This window comes from Alligator sinensis, unplaced genomic scaffold (genome assembly GCF_000455745.1).
Source record: "Alligator sinensis unplaced genomic scaffold, ASM45574v1 scaffold32_2, whole genome shotgun sequence".
NCBI classification, from domain to species: domain Eukaryota; kingdom Metazoa; phylum Chordata; order Crocodylia; family Alligatoridae; genus Alligator; species Alligator sinensis.
In genome coordinates, this window is record NW_005842670.1 from 284,926 (window position 1) to 302,413 (window position 17,488).

Consider the following 17,488-nt stretch of genomic DNA (forward strand, 5'->3'; position numbering starts at 1 on the left):
CCACACCTAATGGATCCAGACTATGGCAGGACAAGAAATGCAAAACCTGCCAACACATCTCCACCACCCCCACTATAACTACATCCCACAACAGAACCATCACCATTCCTGGATCTTACACCTGCACCTCTAGAAATGTTATACATCTCATCCAGTGCACAAATGCTCTGACGGAAAAGATGTAGGAGAAACCAAACAACAACTGCACACCAGAACGAATGCACACCGAAAATCTATCAAAGAATACCCAACTACCTGTGGGGGCACACTTCTCACAGGTCAATCACTCCCTCTCCGATGTCTCAGTTCTAATCCTCAAAGGGAATTTACAAAACCTTTCTTAGACGAGCCTATGAACTTCACTTCATAAATCTACTGAATACAAAAAATCATGGACTCAATATAGACATTGGATTTATGACACATCATAACCTGCCTGACATCTGATTCACCAGGTACCTGCTTGGCCTGACCTCTTAGTCTTCTTTTCCCCCACCTTTTCTCCCCTCCCCTCCCCTCCCCTCCTTTTCTAAGTCCTTTGTCTCCTTGATTTCCAACTATTTCCTTTTTCATTGTTAGCCTCTTTCTTCCCTAGTATTATTACCACTGTAGTGTTTCCCCTTGGCCTCATTTTCCCCTGCTTTCCTCCCCACTTGACCTTTTTTTGGGTCTAATTTCTACCTATTTTTATTTTCACTGGCATCCTGTCACATTTTTAGCTTCTCTCACTCCTTTTTTTTACTGATCTCCTACTTTCACTGACAGCCTCTTTTCTACCTTGTATTCTATCACTGCAATCAATGTCTCCCTTTGGCTTCCCCTCCCAATCTCCCCCCTCTCTTACCTGCTTTACCTTTTGTTTTTCTAATTTCTACCTATTTACATTTTCATGGACATCCTGCCACACTTTTAGCTTCTGTCTTTCCTTGGAGTCTCAGACCAACAGACACTCCCTATGGCTGAAGAAGGGTGACTGTGCCCGAAAGCTTGCTAAGAACTTTTTTCCAAATACTCAGTTGGTCTAATTAAAGATATCACATCTGCTCAAAGAACCTTGCCTGCCTAAAATACACATGAAAGTTTACATGAAAACTGATGACTCTATAGCCTACCCTGCTGCAGGGCAAGCATGAAAAGCCTGAAAACTACTTTTGTGTATATGACAGTTTATACATAAGCAAGGAAAATCTGTGTATTTTTTTCATTTTCTGCCAAGCTAGTACAGGACTTGGATATCAGTGCACATATACAATACTAGAGCATGCTGTGATGGGCCCTAGTGTTTCGTTTCTCTCCCTGAGATCTGTAGATGAACAATCACGATTACACTGCTTCTAAAGGGCAGACCCTATGCATTACTCCATTGTGCTAACATTTCATGGTATGGATTCTTACCCCACAAGAATATCCTACCTTTTGCCACTGTTGCTTTGTGCCACAGCCTGACCAACTCATCCATGGTTGTTTATTCTCAGAAGCACACCTAAAATACCCAATAATGCTAAACCACATCACTAAAATGTCCAGTGAAGGCTCTTACTAAACCAACAAGTTAGAAAAAGGGTCATTGTTCTTAGTTGCACTTTATCTTGCAAGTTCCCAGACAGATATAGTTACCACCTTATCCTACCACCCTTAATCATCCAAGAATGGTGCCCCACCCCTTTATCTGCTTCTCAGCCATCCCTGCTGTTACTTGCCAGTTGGCACCATCACTAGATTTGGCGAAATTGTCCCTCAGAAACAATGGAGAATAAGGTTGTGGATGTAAAGGGAAAAAAAATCCTAATATAATTCAAAAGTGTGAATTTAAACAGACATTGTTAACAGAAGAGGGCTTGCTTCTATTGACTTAGTCATTCCCATATACAAGGAACAGTCAGAAAGTAAGGTCTCTTAATTTCAAACTCCTAAGCCAGCCACAGACATGGAGGATTTTTTTTTCTTGCTGAATTTTTACCAAAAGAAAGCACAGTAAACTTTTAGAGATCTCCATTAATGCCCTGAAACACTGCATGAAAATAAGCCCAAGAGACATACCTGAGTGGCTGTTTCTGCATTACAATATTAGACCACACATCAGCTTGCACACCAGATGCATGGACTGTATTGTCCCAAGCTCTGTACATCTTGGAGGATGAAGAGCAGACTATGAGGGCCCTGTGGGTGGGGTCCAACAGAGGAGCTGACAGTGTGCTGCCCAAGTGGCACTAGCACCTAGCAAGCATTTGTACTTTCAAGTCCTCTCCCTTCAAACCCTCTGTGTAGTTCCTTTCCAATCAGAAATCTGATGCTCAGCATCCACAGACAAGGCAGCTCAGAGGAGCACTTCTGGCTGGATGTTATCACCACATAGTTCTTCTGGGTATGAGAAGAGTTTAATGTGCAAGCCAGCACAGCGTTGCCCAATGTTCTTTGCAGAGTGAAGTGTAAAGTTAAGATGCATTAATTTCTTGTCTTCCATTTCCAAGAGTGGGTTTGCTATACAGTGTCTCACAATTGAGACTTGGGATGAGACTATCATCTCCAACCTCTTTATTTTTTGGCAAAAAAAGTAGTTTCATTCTAGGGAGGGCTTGAGTTCTCAGAGGAATAAGCCTGGTGCAACTCCACTAATATTCAGGGAGCCAATCCCAGAGCTCTGTAATGTAATGAAGCACAGAGTTTTATGCTCTTTCCTTATAAAGCGCTCCTTAAAGTTGTCATTACTCAAGAAGGAAGAAAACCTATTTCACTTTTTTTTCCTGACTACCTACATTAATGGTTTATCTAATTCGCCTCACATCTTTGCTCCAGTACTACCTGGCTCACCAGAATACAGGTAGCCAGCCCCCCGGTCAGGACAAAATTGTTGTAATATATGGTATCTCAACTACCCAAACGCTAGAACTACTGTGGTCAGCGTTTTGTAGTAAACCTACTATATTAGAAGACATATACAAAGTATTTTAAGTTTAGTTTGAACCCTCCAGGTGCCAGTTAGTTATGAATTTACTGCTAAAAGATTTCCTCTTAATTACCAGATTATGTAATGGCTCTCTAGCCCATTGTCAAGTTCACTAAGTTAGGATTTACAGCTAAACAAAAAGTATCAATTAAGCACTGTCTGAAAACTTATATATATGTAAGTTATATATATAAAGCTTATATATGAGGCATTCATTAAAAGGGGAAAAATGCATTAACAAAAAAAATCAGCAAATACAGGCTCTTAATGTGAAAAGGCAAGGCTATTTCCAACTGCTTTATTGTTGAAAGCTCATTAGCTACAATACATTTAGTCTCTTCATGGAACCCTTTATCCTAGGATCTCCAGAATTGCTTTACAACTATCAGTTAGATCTCAGGTCACTCCTAAGTAAACATTTTCCTTCCTTTGATAAAGTGGGTACAAAAAAAAAAAAAGAATCACTAAGGGGGTGAGGCATCCAAGTCAGTCAGTAACAAAGCCCAGGTACAGAGGTACAGACTACAAGGACCTCAAGTCTTAGGTATCATGCATCCACCTTTTAAATGAGTGGCTTTCAACCTTTTTTTCGTTTGCAGACCCCTAAAATTTTTCAAATGGTGATTTGGACCCCATTTGAAATTTTCAGTGGAGGTGCAGACCCCTCTGAATTGTAAGTGTGGGTATTCACATATTTTTGATTGATCATAGTCCTCTTTCATGGACCCCTTAGACAGTCTGTGGACCCCCAGGGGTGTGCAGACCACAGGTTGAAAACCACTGTTTTAGATAGTAATAGAACAGATTTTGTCATTAGGCAATGGATACCTGTTCAGACTAATCAAGGTTTGTGAAAAACAATCTATCCTGTGTAAGAACAGCTCTTTATGGGATCATAGAGAAGTAGGGCTCAAAGGGACCTCACAAGGCCACATAGTCTCACTCCCTGCTCAAGGCCAGATCATTCCTGACTAAACTATCCTAGTCAAACATCCATCTACCCTGCTTTTGAAAACTTCCAAGGATGATGATTCCACAATTTCTCTCAGTAGTCTATTCTAATGCTTGATCACCCTCACAGTCAAAAAGTTCCTCCTAATCTCCACGCTAAATTTCCCCTCCTACAGCTATTGCTCTTAGTTCTGACCCCTACAGACACAGAGAAAAGCCATCTTCATCATCTTTATAATTATAGTATTATAATTATATTATTTTCAGGTATTTGAAGATCCCCACCCGCAGTCTTCTCTTCTCCAGCCCGAATAACCCTAGGTCCTCCAGCTTCCCTCATAAATTTTGCTTCCCCAGACACCAATCATTTTTGCTGCTCTCCACCAGACTCTTTCCACTCTGTCTACATTCTTCTTGCAGCATGGGGTCCTAAACTAGAAACAGTATACCAGGTGAGGCCTCACTAGTGATGTACAGAGTGGAAGAACCACTTCCCTTGAACTGCAAGTGACACTCCTGTTGATGCAACCCAGTGTGGTTTTGGCCTTCTGCAACAAGAACACCCTGTTGGCTCATATTCAGTTGATGGTCTACAGTAACCCCCCAGCTCCTTTTGTGCAGTACTTCACCATAGGCGGCAGAAGGCTGGGACTAACAGAGCTTAGACCCCCAGACACAGGCAGCGGTGGCAGTGCAGAGCATCACAGGGCATCCTGGGCACAGGCTCCGGCAGGCTGCAGCAGTGTGAGGAAGGGCACACACAGACACAGAGACGCAGCCAGAGCTTGCAGGTGGTCAGGAACTCAGCCTGGCCGGGCCATGTGTGGAGCAGTGCATAGCAAGTAAACATGGGGAAGGGAAGCAGCACAGGGAAGGAAGGGGTATTGGGGTAGGGGGGCACAGATCAAGGCCTCCACAGTGGGGGAGGGAGTAGGGCAGAGGAATGGGCAGGAGTTGGGGTGAATTGGGTCCTGGACAGGTTGTGAGAAGGTTGGAGTCTGGGCAGCCCATCCAGGGCTGTGGGGGGCAGGCTCCTGCTGCTGGCATAGGGGGCATGTGCCCCCCAGATCTGTGTGCAGGGTGGAGGTGGGCTGCCGCTGTGGGCTAGGCTCTGTGCCCCGCTGCCAGTGCTCTAGCAGCCATGCAATGCCATATGCCTCCTGCACACTGGCTGCGCCGTGTCCCCTGCCCACCCAGCAGTGGGAGGCCCATGACATAGTGGGGTGCAGAGCCCAGCCCTCAGTGGCAGTCTGCCTCCCCCCTACACAGATCTGGAGGGCACATGCCCCCATACCTGCCCCAGGGGTCAGTACAATGGTGGGAGGCTCCCCCCCTCATGCCCCTGGATGAGCTGCCTGGACTCCGACCAACCCATGACCTGCCCTGGGGCCCCATTCACCTCAGCCACTGCCCCACTCCCTCCCTCACTGAGGGGGCCTTGATCTGCCCCCCCCCCCACGCCCCCTTCCTCCTCTGCACCCCTTCCTGTCCACAGATTTACCTGCTGGGTGACGTCTGTGTGCATCTGTCTGTCTGTGTGTGTCTGTGTCTCTGCATGTGTGTGTCTGTGTGTGTGTAGAAGTATCTTTTAAGTTTAAAGTTTTACTCAGTCCCCCCAAATAATATTTTCTCCCTGCATCTATGACTTCAGCCTAACGCAGGAGTGGGCAAAATGGTAGCTCCACCCAGCAGCCCGACTCCATTTCCCAGCAGTCCCTGCCCATGTCACTGCAGCTGGTTTCCATGGAAAGCCCATGAGCAGCAGGGTAGCACAGGGCTGGGGTTTCCATGGAGACCAGTCCCAGCAGTGCTGGCAGGGTGCACAGCTGGGCAGGGAGCTGCTCTGGGGCCAGGGCTGGGATCTCGCAGTGGTGACATCGTGGTCCAGAGCTGGGGCACAGCCGTGATCCACGGCCTACATGCTCCTGCCCAGGGTGTGCGGGCAGCAAATTGCAGCTCTGTATTGGCTCCAGACCATGCTGTCACCACCACAGGATCCCAGCCCCAGAGCAGCTCCCCACCCAGCCATGTATCCTGCCAGCACTGCTGGTGCCAGTCTTCATGGAAACCCTGGCCCCATGCTGTCACAGCCCTGCTGCTCGTGGGGTCTCCAAGCAAACTGGCCACAATGATGTGGGGAGGGACTGTTGGGAAATGGAGTCCACCATGAGCCTGATCCAGCCCACAGGCTGGACTTTGGCCACCCCTGGACTAACCACTCGTTCCCCAGTCTGCATTTGTGCTTGTAATCATTCCATCCCCAAGTGCAGGACCTCGCACTTGTCATTCTTGAATGTCATTTAATTGATTGTGGACTATTTCTCTGGTTTATTCAGGTCATTCTGGATCCTAGCCTTACTCTCCAAAGTATCTGGAATTCCACCCAACTTGGCGTCATCTGCAAATTTGTTAATTGTACACTCAATCCTACTGTTTATAAAGATATTAAACACCATCTGATACTTGATGTGAAAAAAAGTTCCAACCACACAATATCAAGTGTAGATTAATTTATCTATAATTATGGTGATAGTAAAGTGCTGAAATTAATACATGATCTGCAAATCATCCACATGAAAAAAATTAGGGAATAGTGGAGGAAGCCTCCAGCCAGGAACAAAGTAGACAAATAGCTCTGTTTTCTAGAAGAGAAGAGTAAGTAATTTATCTATAGTTTAACAGTTAAAAAAAAAAAACACAACAACACACAAGAGCAAGAACAGCAATTGTTTTGTACTTTTGTGCAGGTCTGCATATTACACAAATTTATTTCAATGAACCAAATCTTTTTTGTGGTAAACAAATTATAAGTCTCATGTCTGAGTACATTCATTCACATGAATGAGCCATACATTTCCCTTCCAAGAATTGCAATATTTTACATTGTCCTTAAAAACAAGCAGATTAAGTCTTCAAATACTGTTCTACATATTTTTTTTAAGAAATAGATTATCAGTTTGTAGCCTGACCTTGACTGGTGCTGAGCAACCCAAGCTCCCACAGAGATTTCTCAGGGTTAAGCCTTCTCTATGGTTGTGGAACCCAGAGTGAGAGTAGCTGTCAGTGCTTTCTATTCCCCAGTAAAGGCAAGTCTTGAACTTCCACCATGGTCAGCCAGCTGACACCAGTGAGTAGCAGCTTTTTCTTCCCGCAACACTTCAAGTGTTTTAAGTCCATTTACAAGGAAATAATGGATCTCTTGGCAATTTTGGGGAAAATTTTCTGCCAAAGTTGCCCCTCTTGCACACTCTTGAGCAGCAAGCTTCAGTAGCAGGTCATCAGTTAATAAGTATCAAGCTGTCATCACTTTGTCGACGTCTGTGACTAGGAAAAAAATCCACAATTCTTCACTCAATAAAAAAGGCAATATTAAATATTTAGGGGTGCTTAAATCTCTCTCAGGCAACTAAAAAGATTCTGCCCATCTTAAAAAACAAAAAAAACCATAGGGTTGGAAGGAACCAAGGGATGCAGGATTTATTGTTTTTAAACCACCTTCAACAGATGCTTAATGGGCCTCTTTCCAAAAACCTACAGGAAAGTGATTTATGAAGGTGGTTTATCATGCTCTCAGCAAAAGGAAATATGTTGGGCTATCAATTTGAAAGAGAACCCATTAAGTGATCATGAAATCAGGTAAATTCCAGTAAGTTCTTGTGGCTATTAGCAATCTCTAACGAGAGAAATATTTTTTCCATCTGACAGGAACATGGATGTTCAAGACAACAATTTAAATAGGATTCTAACCCACGTCAGAGACAACAGATCCCCCAATATTTGATGTACTTTCTGGGGCTCCCCTAGTCGAAAAAGCCCTAATTTAATAAAAACATAGTTTACTGGGGTACAATATCCCAAGCCAAGCCACATCCTAACCTCCTAGGAGCAAATGATACCCACCCTTGTTGCCCATTTTGTTCCATGATTCCCTGTTTTAATCCACCTCTCCCAGAAACTGCAGGCAACCAGTAGAATTGCAGACAATTGGAACTGACATCTGTCAGCAACCTAAAGCTCCCAGTCCCCTGCCTCTGGTGCTCTTTCTAGTGCCAGCTAAACCACAACTTCCTATAGCCAGGAAAGGAGAAAAGTATCCAAGTCTGCCTGCAACCTAGACTAGTGTTGAAGCTGCAACTTGGTAACAAGCTCATGGAAACTCCTACCTTTAAAGCACCCAGAGACACTACTAAGAGCCTGAGATGCCTCCCCTCCTCTCTCACAAACCAGAGGTTTCTTTCATCCTTTCAAGGGCACATCAGGAGCAGAGACCATGGTATACAAGAACTTCAGGTATAACACAGGTGGCTCTCTGTTGTTTGATAGTCTTTACAAACAGAATTTGTCACGCTAGTTTGAGTCAGGATGTCAAATTCTGCTCCTCTTCCCTCAGACTATGCATACAGCATAACAGAATCGCAGTACCACAACCACCAGGGCCTCTTTACAGCTGCTAATGTCAGCAGGCAACAACTCTGAGCATGTTCTAAGAGGTCTGTCTAACGCTCTAATAGGAACTCAGCATGGCCTTGATGTTGACACTTTTCTTTTTTCCTTATAGGAACATTATCTTAAAGGGACATCAATTTTGTAAGATTTCTCTATAGATAGGTAGGGAAACCAGAGAACAAGGCAGTTTTTTACTAGTCCCATAACCTCCAGAGGGGCAAGAGCTACCTACCAGGGTTATAATACAAGTCTTACTCACAGATGACTCACCCTGTCCAAGTTTGCTGATGACACCCAACTATGGGGGGAGGTAAACAAACCAGAGGGCAGGGAGCAAATCCAGGCTGATTTGGACAGGCTGGGGAAGTGGGCAGAACAGAATAGGATGCAGTTTAACAAGGATAAGTGTCATGTGTTGCACCTAGGGAGGAAGAATCATCAACGCTCCTATAGCCTGGGAGGTACCATTCTAAGTAGCACCACTGTGGAAAGGGATCCTGGAGTCACAGTCGACTCCAAAATGAACACGAGTCACCAATGTGATGAAGTAATAAGTAAAGCTAACTGCACTCCTTCTTCCGTAAGTAGGTGCATCACAAACAGCTCTAGGGAGGTGATACTTCCCCTCTATGCAGCATTGGTCAGGCTACAGCTGGAGTACTGCATCCAGTTTTGGGTGCCGTACTTCAAGAGGGATGTAGATAACCTGGAAAGGGTTCAGAGGAGGGCCACCCATCTGGTTAAAGGCCTACAGGAAAAAACCTATGAGGACCGGTTGAGGGACCTGAATCTCTTCAGCCTCTGCAAGAGAAGGCTGAGAGGTGATCTTGTGGCCATCTACAAACTCACCGCGGGGGTGGGGGGCAAGCAGGAAACAGGGGATACGTTTACCAGGGTGCCCATCAGGGTAACTAGAAACAATGGCCACAAACAGAAGGAGATCAAATTTAGATTGGACATCAGGAAAAATTCTTTACAGTGAGGGTTGACAAAATATGGAATATGCTTTCAAGGGAGGTGATGCTACCTCCTTCCTTGGAGGTATTTAAGAGATGATTGGGCAAACACCTGGCTGGGATCATCTGATCCCAGCACTCTTACCTGCCTGGGGCAGGGGGTTGGACTCGATGATCTAATAGGTCCCTTCTGACCCTGAAATCTATGATGGGCATTGCCAAATAACTCAGGTGATGTTCCAGGGTCTCTAGAAAGGAGGTTACTGGAAATTATTTTCCCTTATCATGGCTTGCCTTGTTTTGCTTCAAAGGTTGCAATTTGCAGAGATGTCACTTGTTTTACCCACCTGTGGTGCCACACACTGCACATTCAGGAATTCCCCATGCTGCTACCTTGCAGCACAGGAGAATTTTTTGATCCCGGGAGATCCTGGGGTCAAAAAAACCCACACAGAAAAAAAGCAGGGTGATACACGTGGTGGCACCACACACCACCAAAAACTGGAGCCTGGCTAGCCAGAGCCACACTCCAGCTGGCAGCCAGGCTCCCAGGTAAGACTGCTAGGGCCAGCAAAGTTGCTGGCCCCAACCTCCCCTACCCCACCCAGGGTAACCTGCCACACACCAGAGCATGTGTGGCACAGGCATTCCCTGGGGAACCAAACATCCACACTTGTCTGGACGTGGCCATGATAGTCAAATTTTGATCCTGGCAAGCACCAAATAGGTGACCTCAGCAAAGTGAACATCCAGTCTCCTCTTGAAGATTTCCAGGGTAGGTGATGGCACACCTCTGGAGGGAGATTATTCCACAGTCTGGACACCCTAACTGTGAAGACATTTTTCCTAGTGTTAAGCCTGAAACGGTGTTCTCGGAGTTTGTGGACATTACTTCTGGTTTTCTCCAAGGGTGCCCTGGTGAACAGTTGTTCACCAAGCCCTTGATGTACTCCCATGATGTAGCGGTAAGCTGCTACCAAGTCCCCTCTCAGCCTTCTCTTTTTTAGGGTGAAGAGGCCCAAGTCCCTCAGCCTTACCTCCTACAGCTTGCCTTGCAAGTCTCTGATCACATGGGTGGCTCTTCTCTGGACTCTCTCAAGCTTTTCCACATCCTTGTTGAAGTGCAGCGCCCAGAACTGGACGCAGTACTCCAGCTGCAGTCTCACTAATGCCGAGTAAAGCAGAAGAATCACTTCCTTGGTTTTACATGAGATGCATCGGTTGATATATGTGTCAGAGTATTGTTTGCTCTGTTGGTTACAGCATCCCACTGACAGCTCATGTTCATGCTATGGTCTATTATTACCCTTAGGTCCCTTTCAGTCATGGTGCTAGTCAGTTTGGCGCCACCAAGCCTGTAAGTATGTTGGGGATTGTTCAACCTCAGATGGAGCACTTTACATTTGTCAATACTGAACTTCATCTGGTTCTGATCCGCCCAACTTGCCAGCCTGTCTAGGTCTGCCTGTATCTGCAGCCTATTTTCAAGTGCGACCACTGAAAGTTTCAGATCTATGCACTTTCCTGACCTCACTCATCTCTCCATGTGCACTTACCAACACTGCCTACCTCTTGCAGTATTTTTCACCTGGTTGTCTCAAAGCACATTACAAAAAAAGTTGCAATTAAACACAAAATTGCCTCTTTCCCCTTCCCCTACCATGATTACATTTAAGGAAATAACTAGGCTGTCAAACAAGAGAAAAAGGAGTAGTATACTCAGGAAACTGACCATTCTATAGCTAGATTTCTGGGGTGCCTGCAGCAGTGAAAAACTATACTGGCAACAGAACCAACACTAGGGTGCTTAAAATTGTACAGTTCATATAATCAATACAGCAACTGTACTAACCTTCCACAACAGCAGATGAAAGGTACAGAAGCCTGCAGTTCCTTTCCATACTCTATGCTACTGCATTCTTTCAGGAATTCGTGAAGATCTGTCACTGGAAGGCCATTTTGTTGGTATTTCTGGAAAATAGAATACCTTAGAGTACATAAAAAATCATCCCCTGCAACAATGTTCTAAGCCTACCAGAATGGAGTTGAAATTAGTGCTGCAAACTACATTAATAGATGAAGCTGTCCCTACAGCTGAGAGAAGCATAGCTGGAGGAACAGAAGAAAAGCTATCTATATAAAAAAAAAAAAAAAAAAGAAAAAGATAAATACAGTTCAGATATCCCCTTTTAGGCCTTTCCTGTATAGCTTCCTGGATACATTTTTTTAATTTTAAATAAGAGCAGGGTCTTTGCTCACTCCTACAAATTAGCAGTAAATATAGTAATTTATACATTGGGTTCTGATTTATTAAATAACTCCAACTGCAACTTTCTGAATGCCTTGAAGCAGAAACCATGAGCAATGACTTAAGTTTTGTCAACACTTCTTCTAGATGATGCTATCCAAGATACTTCAACATATTGACATTCAACTAGTTCTCCTTTAAGTATTTTGATTCAAAGGAAATAAACAAAGTAAACCCTATGCCTCCTCAGTTTACCTGACCATCAAGAAACTGTCAACCAATCATGTTTTGAAATGTTTGGGGAAAAAAAGCCTTTGGCTACCCTAATTTTGTGCTTCATATACTTCCACTACATAGCTACTACTACCCTGCTATATACCTGGCAGGAAGACACAGGGACAATAACTAGAGGCTGGTTTCTAAATAAAGCCTTCCAACAGGTCACCCAAATCACCAGGAAGCAAGTATGTAACAACAGATGGTACTACTAAATAAGGGAGATACCTTTAGAGGGTAAGAATGAAGGGAGCAATCTGGAGATAGGGATGTTGAGTGCTGTGGTTCTAGCTTGTTATTAATTAGCACAGGTAATACCATTCAGTAAGCAACTGATGGCTGCAGGATTCAGATCTGTACTGTTAAGCTATTTTAACTGATCTGCTTCTCTCCCTCTCTCCTTCCCCACTAGTGTTAGTACATCCTGGGGACCAGCTTCAGCCAAATGTTTTGCTGCTATGCAAATGCTCTTAGACATCTAGTAAAAAATCCCCAGCTCCATAGAACAAGCATTTCAGATTTTAACCTTCCCCTTTCTCTCCCTCAAGCTATTGTTCTGACCCATAAGTTAAACCCAGGCAAGAGTGGAAAGTGGGAGAGAGAAGGTGCATATTAAATTACTTTTTCATACCAGTCCCTGGATGAAAGAAATTCACTCTATTTGCCTCCCACTCCCCATCCCACATATCTTAAGCTAAAAGCTTTTGGTTATCCTCACTATGCATTAAAATCACTCAGCACCTCAGGAGCCCTTTCATTTGTCCAGCATTATGGTTTAACTAATGAGAGTGAATGCTGAATAATTAATTAGAAGAGAGAGTAACAGAGACAATGATTTACCTTTATAGTATCATAGGAATCTGTAATGAGTGCAATAAAAAGGCTGAGGATCATGTATATAAACAAACTAATGAAGGAATACAGATATAGTCGACTGAATAACCACACCAAGGTGCTCTTCTGTTGTATTTGAGCAAAAGTTGCAAACATGTCATCACCATTCACCAGAGAAAACAGACATTCAGCAACCGTGTTCAGGTCTTCAAACTAGGGGAAAAGAAAAAAAGAAGACAAACAAATATAAAATAGTGAAAGTGACTTCATTTCCCCTCTTTTCCCCAGGTTCTAAGGTTAATTAATGCATCCAGATGAGAGGGAGGAAAAGAAAGAGGGCCAAATATTTTTCCAAGTGTTTACTCAAAGCAAAGTCACCCCAAAACCAAACCCATGATGGCATAATCATTTGGCTCAGAGGCAGACAGAATTCTTTTCCATATATATATGCACTTGACATTTTACTTTAGTATTGGTGACAGCAAGATAACCCCTTGACACCCTGGCAGAAAATATAAACAAGGAAACAGGAAAATTCAAGATAGTAAAGGAGGGCTATCACCAAACATTATGCTTCTCTTCCTCCTCCAGCTTTACCACTTATTATCTTTCCTTCATTTAAAAAAAACTCCAAAAGAAACCAACAACAAAAACACAGTTCTTTACTACCTACTGCTTCACATAATGCTGCATATCTTGCCACTGCACTATCCTGGAGACAAATCTCACTAGACTGCTACACAAGGTTTTATTCCTGGGAGTGTCAGATTGGTGGGACATTAAGCCAGGGACTCTTCCATTATCACATTCTGCACAAGACTTTCAGTGACACTGAAGATGAGCTTGGATGAGAATCAAGTCATGCCTTTTTCAGACTGCAGTCAAAATTACAAACACATGGAAAAGCAAGGTGCCTGCACTAGGCTGCTCTGTGCAGGACAATAGTGCCCTCTAGTGAGAGATGAAACAGTTGCTAGAGCATTACAAACCACAGTAACTAAAGCTAAAAATTGATTTCCTTATCAATATGCCACACTGAGCAAGACAGTTTTAAAAGATAACTAGTCAAGCATTTATTTACTACACTTTCACTCACTTATACAATTAAGATGCTCACTACTTGAAGATTTGGCGAGTCAGCATCTCAGGGAAATGATTGTTCCTTATAGTTTACTGTGTGCAATCCTGCAATCTATTGTAGGTTTTCTGGGGAGATTTCTAAAAAGCTTTAGGCAGAATTCAGTCTGCACGTACTTTAGGTGATGGCACTAAGTGCCAAGGATAAGATTAATACACATTTTGTATTTGGTTTCTTAAAATTCCTAACATAGGGGCAAGACATTACAGGTTTGTGTTACAGCATTAAAATGTTACAGCATTAAAATGATGCCAAACAATGAAAAAACAATTAATATACTGCTTCTAACACACATCAGCAAGTACATGATTATGAATACTCAGAAACAAATCTCTTATCTCCAACCAGTTGTTCTTTCCTGTTAGAGCACTTTACACATCAAGCCAAGTAACTAGCCTTTGCTATTTATTTAAACTGGTATTTTTATTTTGTGATGTAGTGAACAATGCTTGGAGCTGTCCTGCATAAATGCTAAACTTACTGATTTTCCAAATCATTATATTTTAGGATCACAATCAAGTGTGCAAAAGTTTTTCCTACTACTCCTCTAAGGGTAAAAGCTACAAGCAATGAAAACCCCCCAAGATGACAAGTGGGGGCTAAAAGCGTCAGCATCCAGGTTGCACATACAGGATTGCATGGTTCAGCTCCAGTGCAACAACAAAAGGTGGGAGAATGTCAGGAAGTTCTGGTGCAGGTGCTATTGTGGTAGTATTTGAAATGGCAGCAGGGAAATTTATATACACACATTGTGGATGCAATAGTAATGGCTGCTTATTTAAGGCCAAGATACATTTTGCCTTAAAAAGCTTCAACTATTTAGTTACATGTTGAGAATACAGGGCTCCTTAACCTCAAGTTACATACATGAAGTAAAGACTATAATGAAGATTTGTATCTAAATATTTAATGAAGATTTCTTATTTCAGATATTTGTGCAGTTACTTCATTTTTAAGGTCTCCTAATAGTTACATACCTTTTCATGATAAGGCCCCAGTACAATCCAGCCACAGAAAGTATAGCCAAGATAGATCATCCCAGCACAACAGCAAAACCTCAGCACTTTGGGTAGTGATGCCTGCATTGTTAAAATGAGCACCTGGAAAAGTGGGGTATAAAGGAAGAGACGATAAAAAGGACACGTTAAATGATATGGAAGTGAACAACAAACATGTTCCAGCTGTTGAACACCTGATTCCATACTTACATTGTATGTTTGGAAATATCCTAAGTATCTGATGACTCCAACCCAAACAAACAGAGTGGATGTTCCAAGTAAAATGCTGCAAACATCGTAACTTGTGAGGTTCTGAAAAATGCAACACACAAATGAGTAACAAAACATATTGAGAGACACCTTTGCATGAAACAATACAGCTTTAAAATCCATATGGAAAGACTGGAAGATTGGAATACAATTAGTCTAAGCAGCCTCAGTTTACATTCCAATTCCTGTTGGACTGTGTATAACAAAGCACACAAGAACAAGAATTCGCTTAAAACCTCTGAGCACTGCATCACTTTCAACATGGGTACAAGAACATTACACAATTAGATTGAATTCTCATGAAAATCCAAAAAAAGAGCATAGTATTTATTATTCTTCAGTTTATAGCAAAACTAGTGATGGTGCTTCTGCCTACACTAATATTTTCAGCAGCATTAATGACCACCTAGTGACCCTGTTAACTTGAAACAGTTTCTGTCTACACAAAAGGTTTATACTGCTCATGGCCATAAGAAGTAATTGTATGTGGCTCTGCTTTGAGGCCTAGAACTGCCAAACAGTCACAGAAAACAGGTAGAAGAAACTAAGGGTGTTCACAGACATGGGGAAAACAAACACACAAAACAAAAAAAACCCCAGTGCTTTACTTTCAGCTCAGTGTGCCCCTGCACTGAGCACAGCACATGCCCAGAAGAGCAACTGCATCAATTTGACCCAGCTCCCCAGTGTATAGCTGATTCATCTATTAGATAAAAGCCCCAGAAAGCCACGCTGAAGTGTGCAAGCTATACAGATACTGGGGAGCTGGGTCAAACTGATGCAGTTCCTCTTCTGGTAAAACACTCTTTGTTTTGTTTTGTTTTCCGTCTACGTCCGACAGCACCCTAAAGTTTTTATCTCCCCACTGCGCCTGTGACCAATTTCATCAGCCCTTGTTCACATACTGCTTGTGCTATTCTGTGCACATGTCTCACTAGTATTCAGAGCATGCTGTCTGCCCAGATATTCCAAGAGCACCCCTATACAAACGCATCAGTCTGCGTGAATACGCACAATCTGTTAACATATGGCTGTGTTGTGGGAAAGGGAAAAAGACACCCCCCCCAAAAAAAAAACCCAAAACAACAAAAAACATTTGTTGCTCTCTAGAATGAGCTTGTTGCAAAGGACTAGCAAGACACCACTGGACTTGTGGTCTAGGCAGTCCATGAAAGCAAGTTACTGCAGTTACAGTTCCACTCCTATGCACTGCAGTTTGGGTACACTTCAGTACAGATGTCAAAAAGCCTGAGGCTGAATAGATTCAATCTTCACACTTCAATAAATCAATTTAACCTAAACGAGTTAAGTCTGATACCACATCCATCCAGATTGATCTTAAACAGGTTTTGGCCACTTTGAAGGTAGTTTATGTACACTGAACTTCTGTTGTGTTACAGACTTGAGCCCGTTTCTGTTCACTTATACCATGGTTTGTGTGCAATTTCTGTCCCTAGCCTTAGAGTCTACTGTTTGTCAAGAGACCATTTCTTGATTGATCTTATTCAGAGTATCATTTATAACAAAAGCACTGCTCATTAGTCACTTCTTAAGAAGTGATGGTAATATTTCTACTCCATGTCCCAGGTACACATAACAAAGATGGTTCCTCATGTAGTCATGCCTGGCATATTTAGACCCTGATCCTTGAAATATCATCTCTACATACTGCTGAGACAAACAAGAGGCAACAATTTGCAGAGTGTTAGCATACCTTCTACAGAATTTTAATGCATGTAAAAAAACCTGGACATTAAGGGCAGATTTTTTTGTTGGCTTTATTAAAATACAGCATGAGCCACATGCATTTAATCTTTCAAAAGTACCTATAACCATATCTACTTTATATAATTGTTCATTTTCTTTTTATGTAGTTCTACAAAACTAATGTATATAAATTTTGCATCTGCTTTAGTGTTTGCCTTAAGGACTCAAGAGGGAAAGTGTAAGCCCAGATGAAGAAGTACAACACTCTCTGGTCTGAGAGCTGAGCTGGTACCAGACAGAAAATGCACAACTGGTGGCAATGGATGAGGAGGAAAAGTAATAGCAACAAAAAAGAAGAGAAACCAGACCAAACTACTGAAACAGAACAGTCAGATTTGGTTTCCCTTACTGCAAGCAGGTTTAATACACATAAGATTAAATGCATGCAAGAACAACATTAGAATGTTAACTCTCACCTTGGCTTTTATTTCCATTTTAAGTATAGATCCAACAATTGTCATCATATCACTGATAATCACCAGGACATACCATCCATTTATAAACTCCAGACGGTCAGCATGACAGACGTGGCGTTGATATTTTTCCAGGAAAAAATTCACAAATCTCTGCATTAAATAAGTATTTAGATATCCGATTACTGATTCCCCCTTTTGGAGAAGGAATCTCTCCTACAAGTGCTCTAGCACCAGAGCAGAG

The 17,488-nt window shown here is 42.8% G+C and overlaps 1 protein-coding gene across 4 annotated transcripts in view; it reads right to left on the bottom strand.

The window, feature by feature from the left end:
- MCOLN2 (mucolipin 2) overlaps positions 1-17,488 on the bottom strand; it is an 87,462-nt gene that overhangs the window by 47,746 nt on the left and 22,228 nt on the right. For 2 of the 4 annotated variants that reach the window (XM_014524806.2, XM_014524807.2), the window contains 6 exons: positions 17,248-17,397; positions 15,005-15,106; positions 14,774-14,896; positions 12,665-12,871; positions 11,153-11,271; positions 6,625-7,222 (listed from right to left, as the gene is read on the bottom strand). In XM_014524806.2, coding sequence (XP_014380292.1) covers positions 7,177-7,222; positions 11,153-11,271; positions 12,665-12,871; positions 14,774-14,896; positions 15,005-15,106; positions 17,248-17,397 — 747 coding nt within the window. In that variant the 3' untranslated portion in view covers positions 6,625-7,176. Of the gene's footprint in view, positions 1-6,624; positions 7,223-11,152; positions 11,272-12,664; positions 12,872-14,773; positions 14,897-15,004; positions 15,107-17,247; positions 17,398-17,488 lie in introns of those variants that run through there. The other 2 variants (XM_025215759.1, XM_025215758.1) reach the window with 1 other exon arrangement.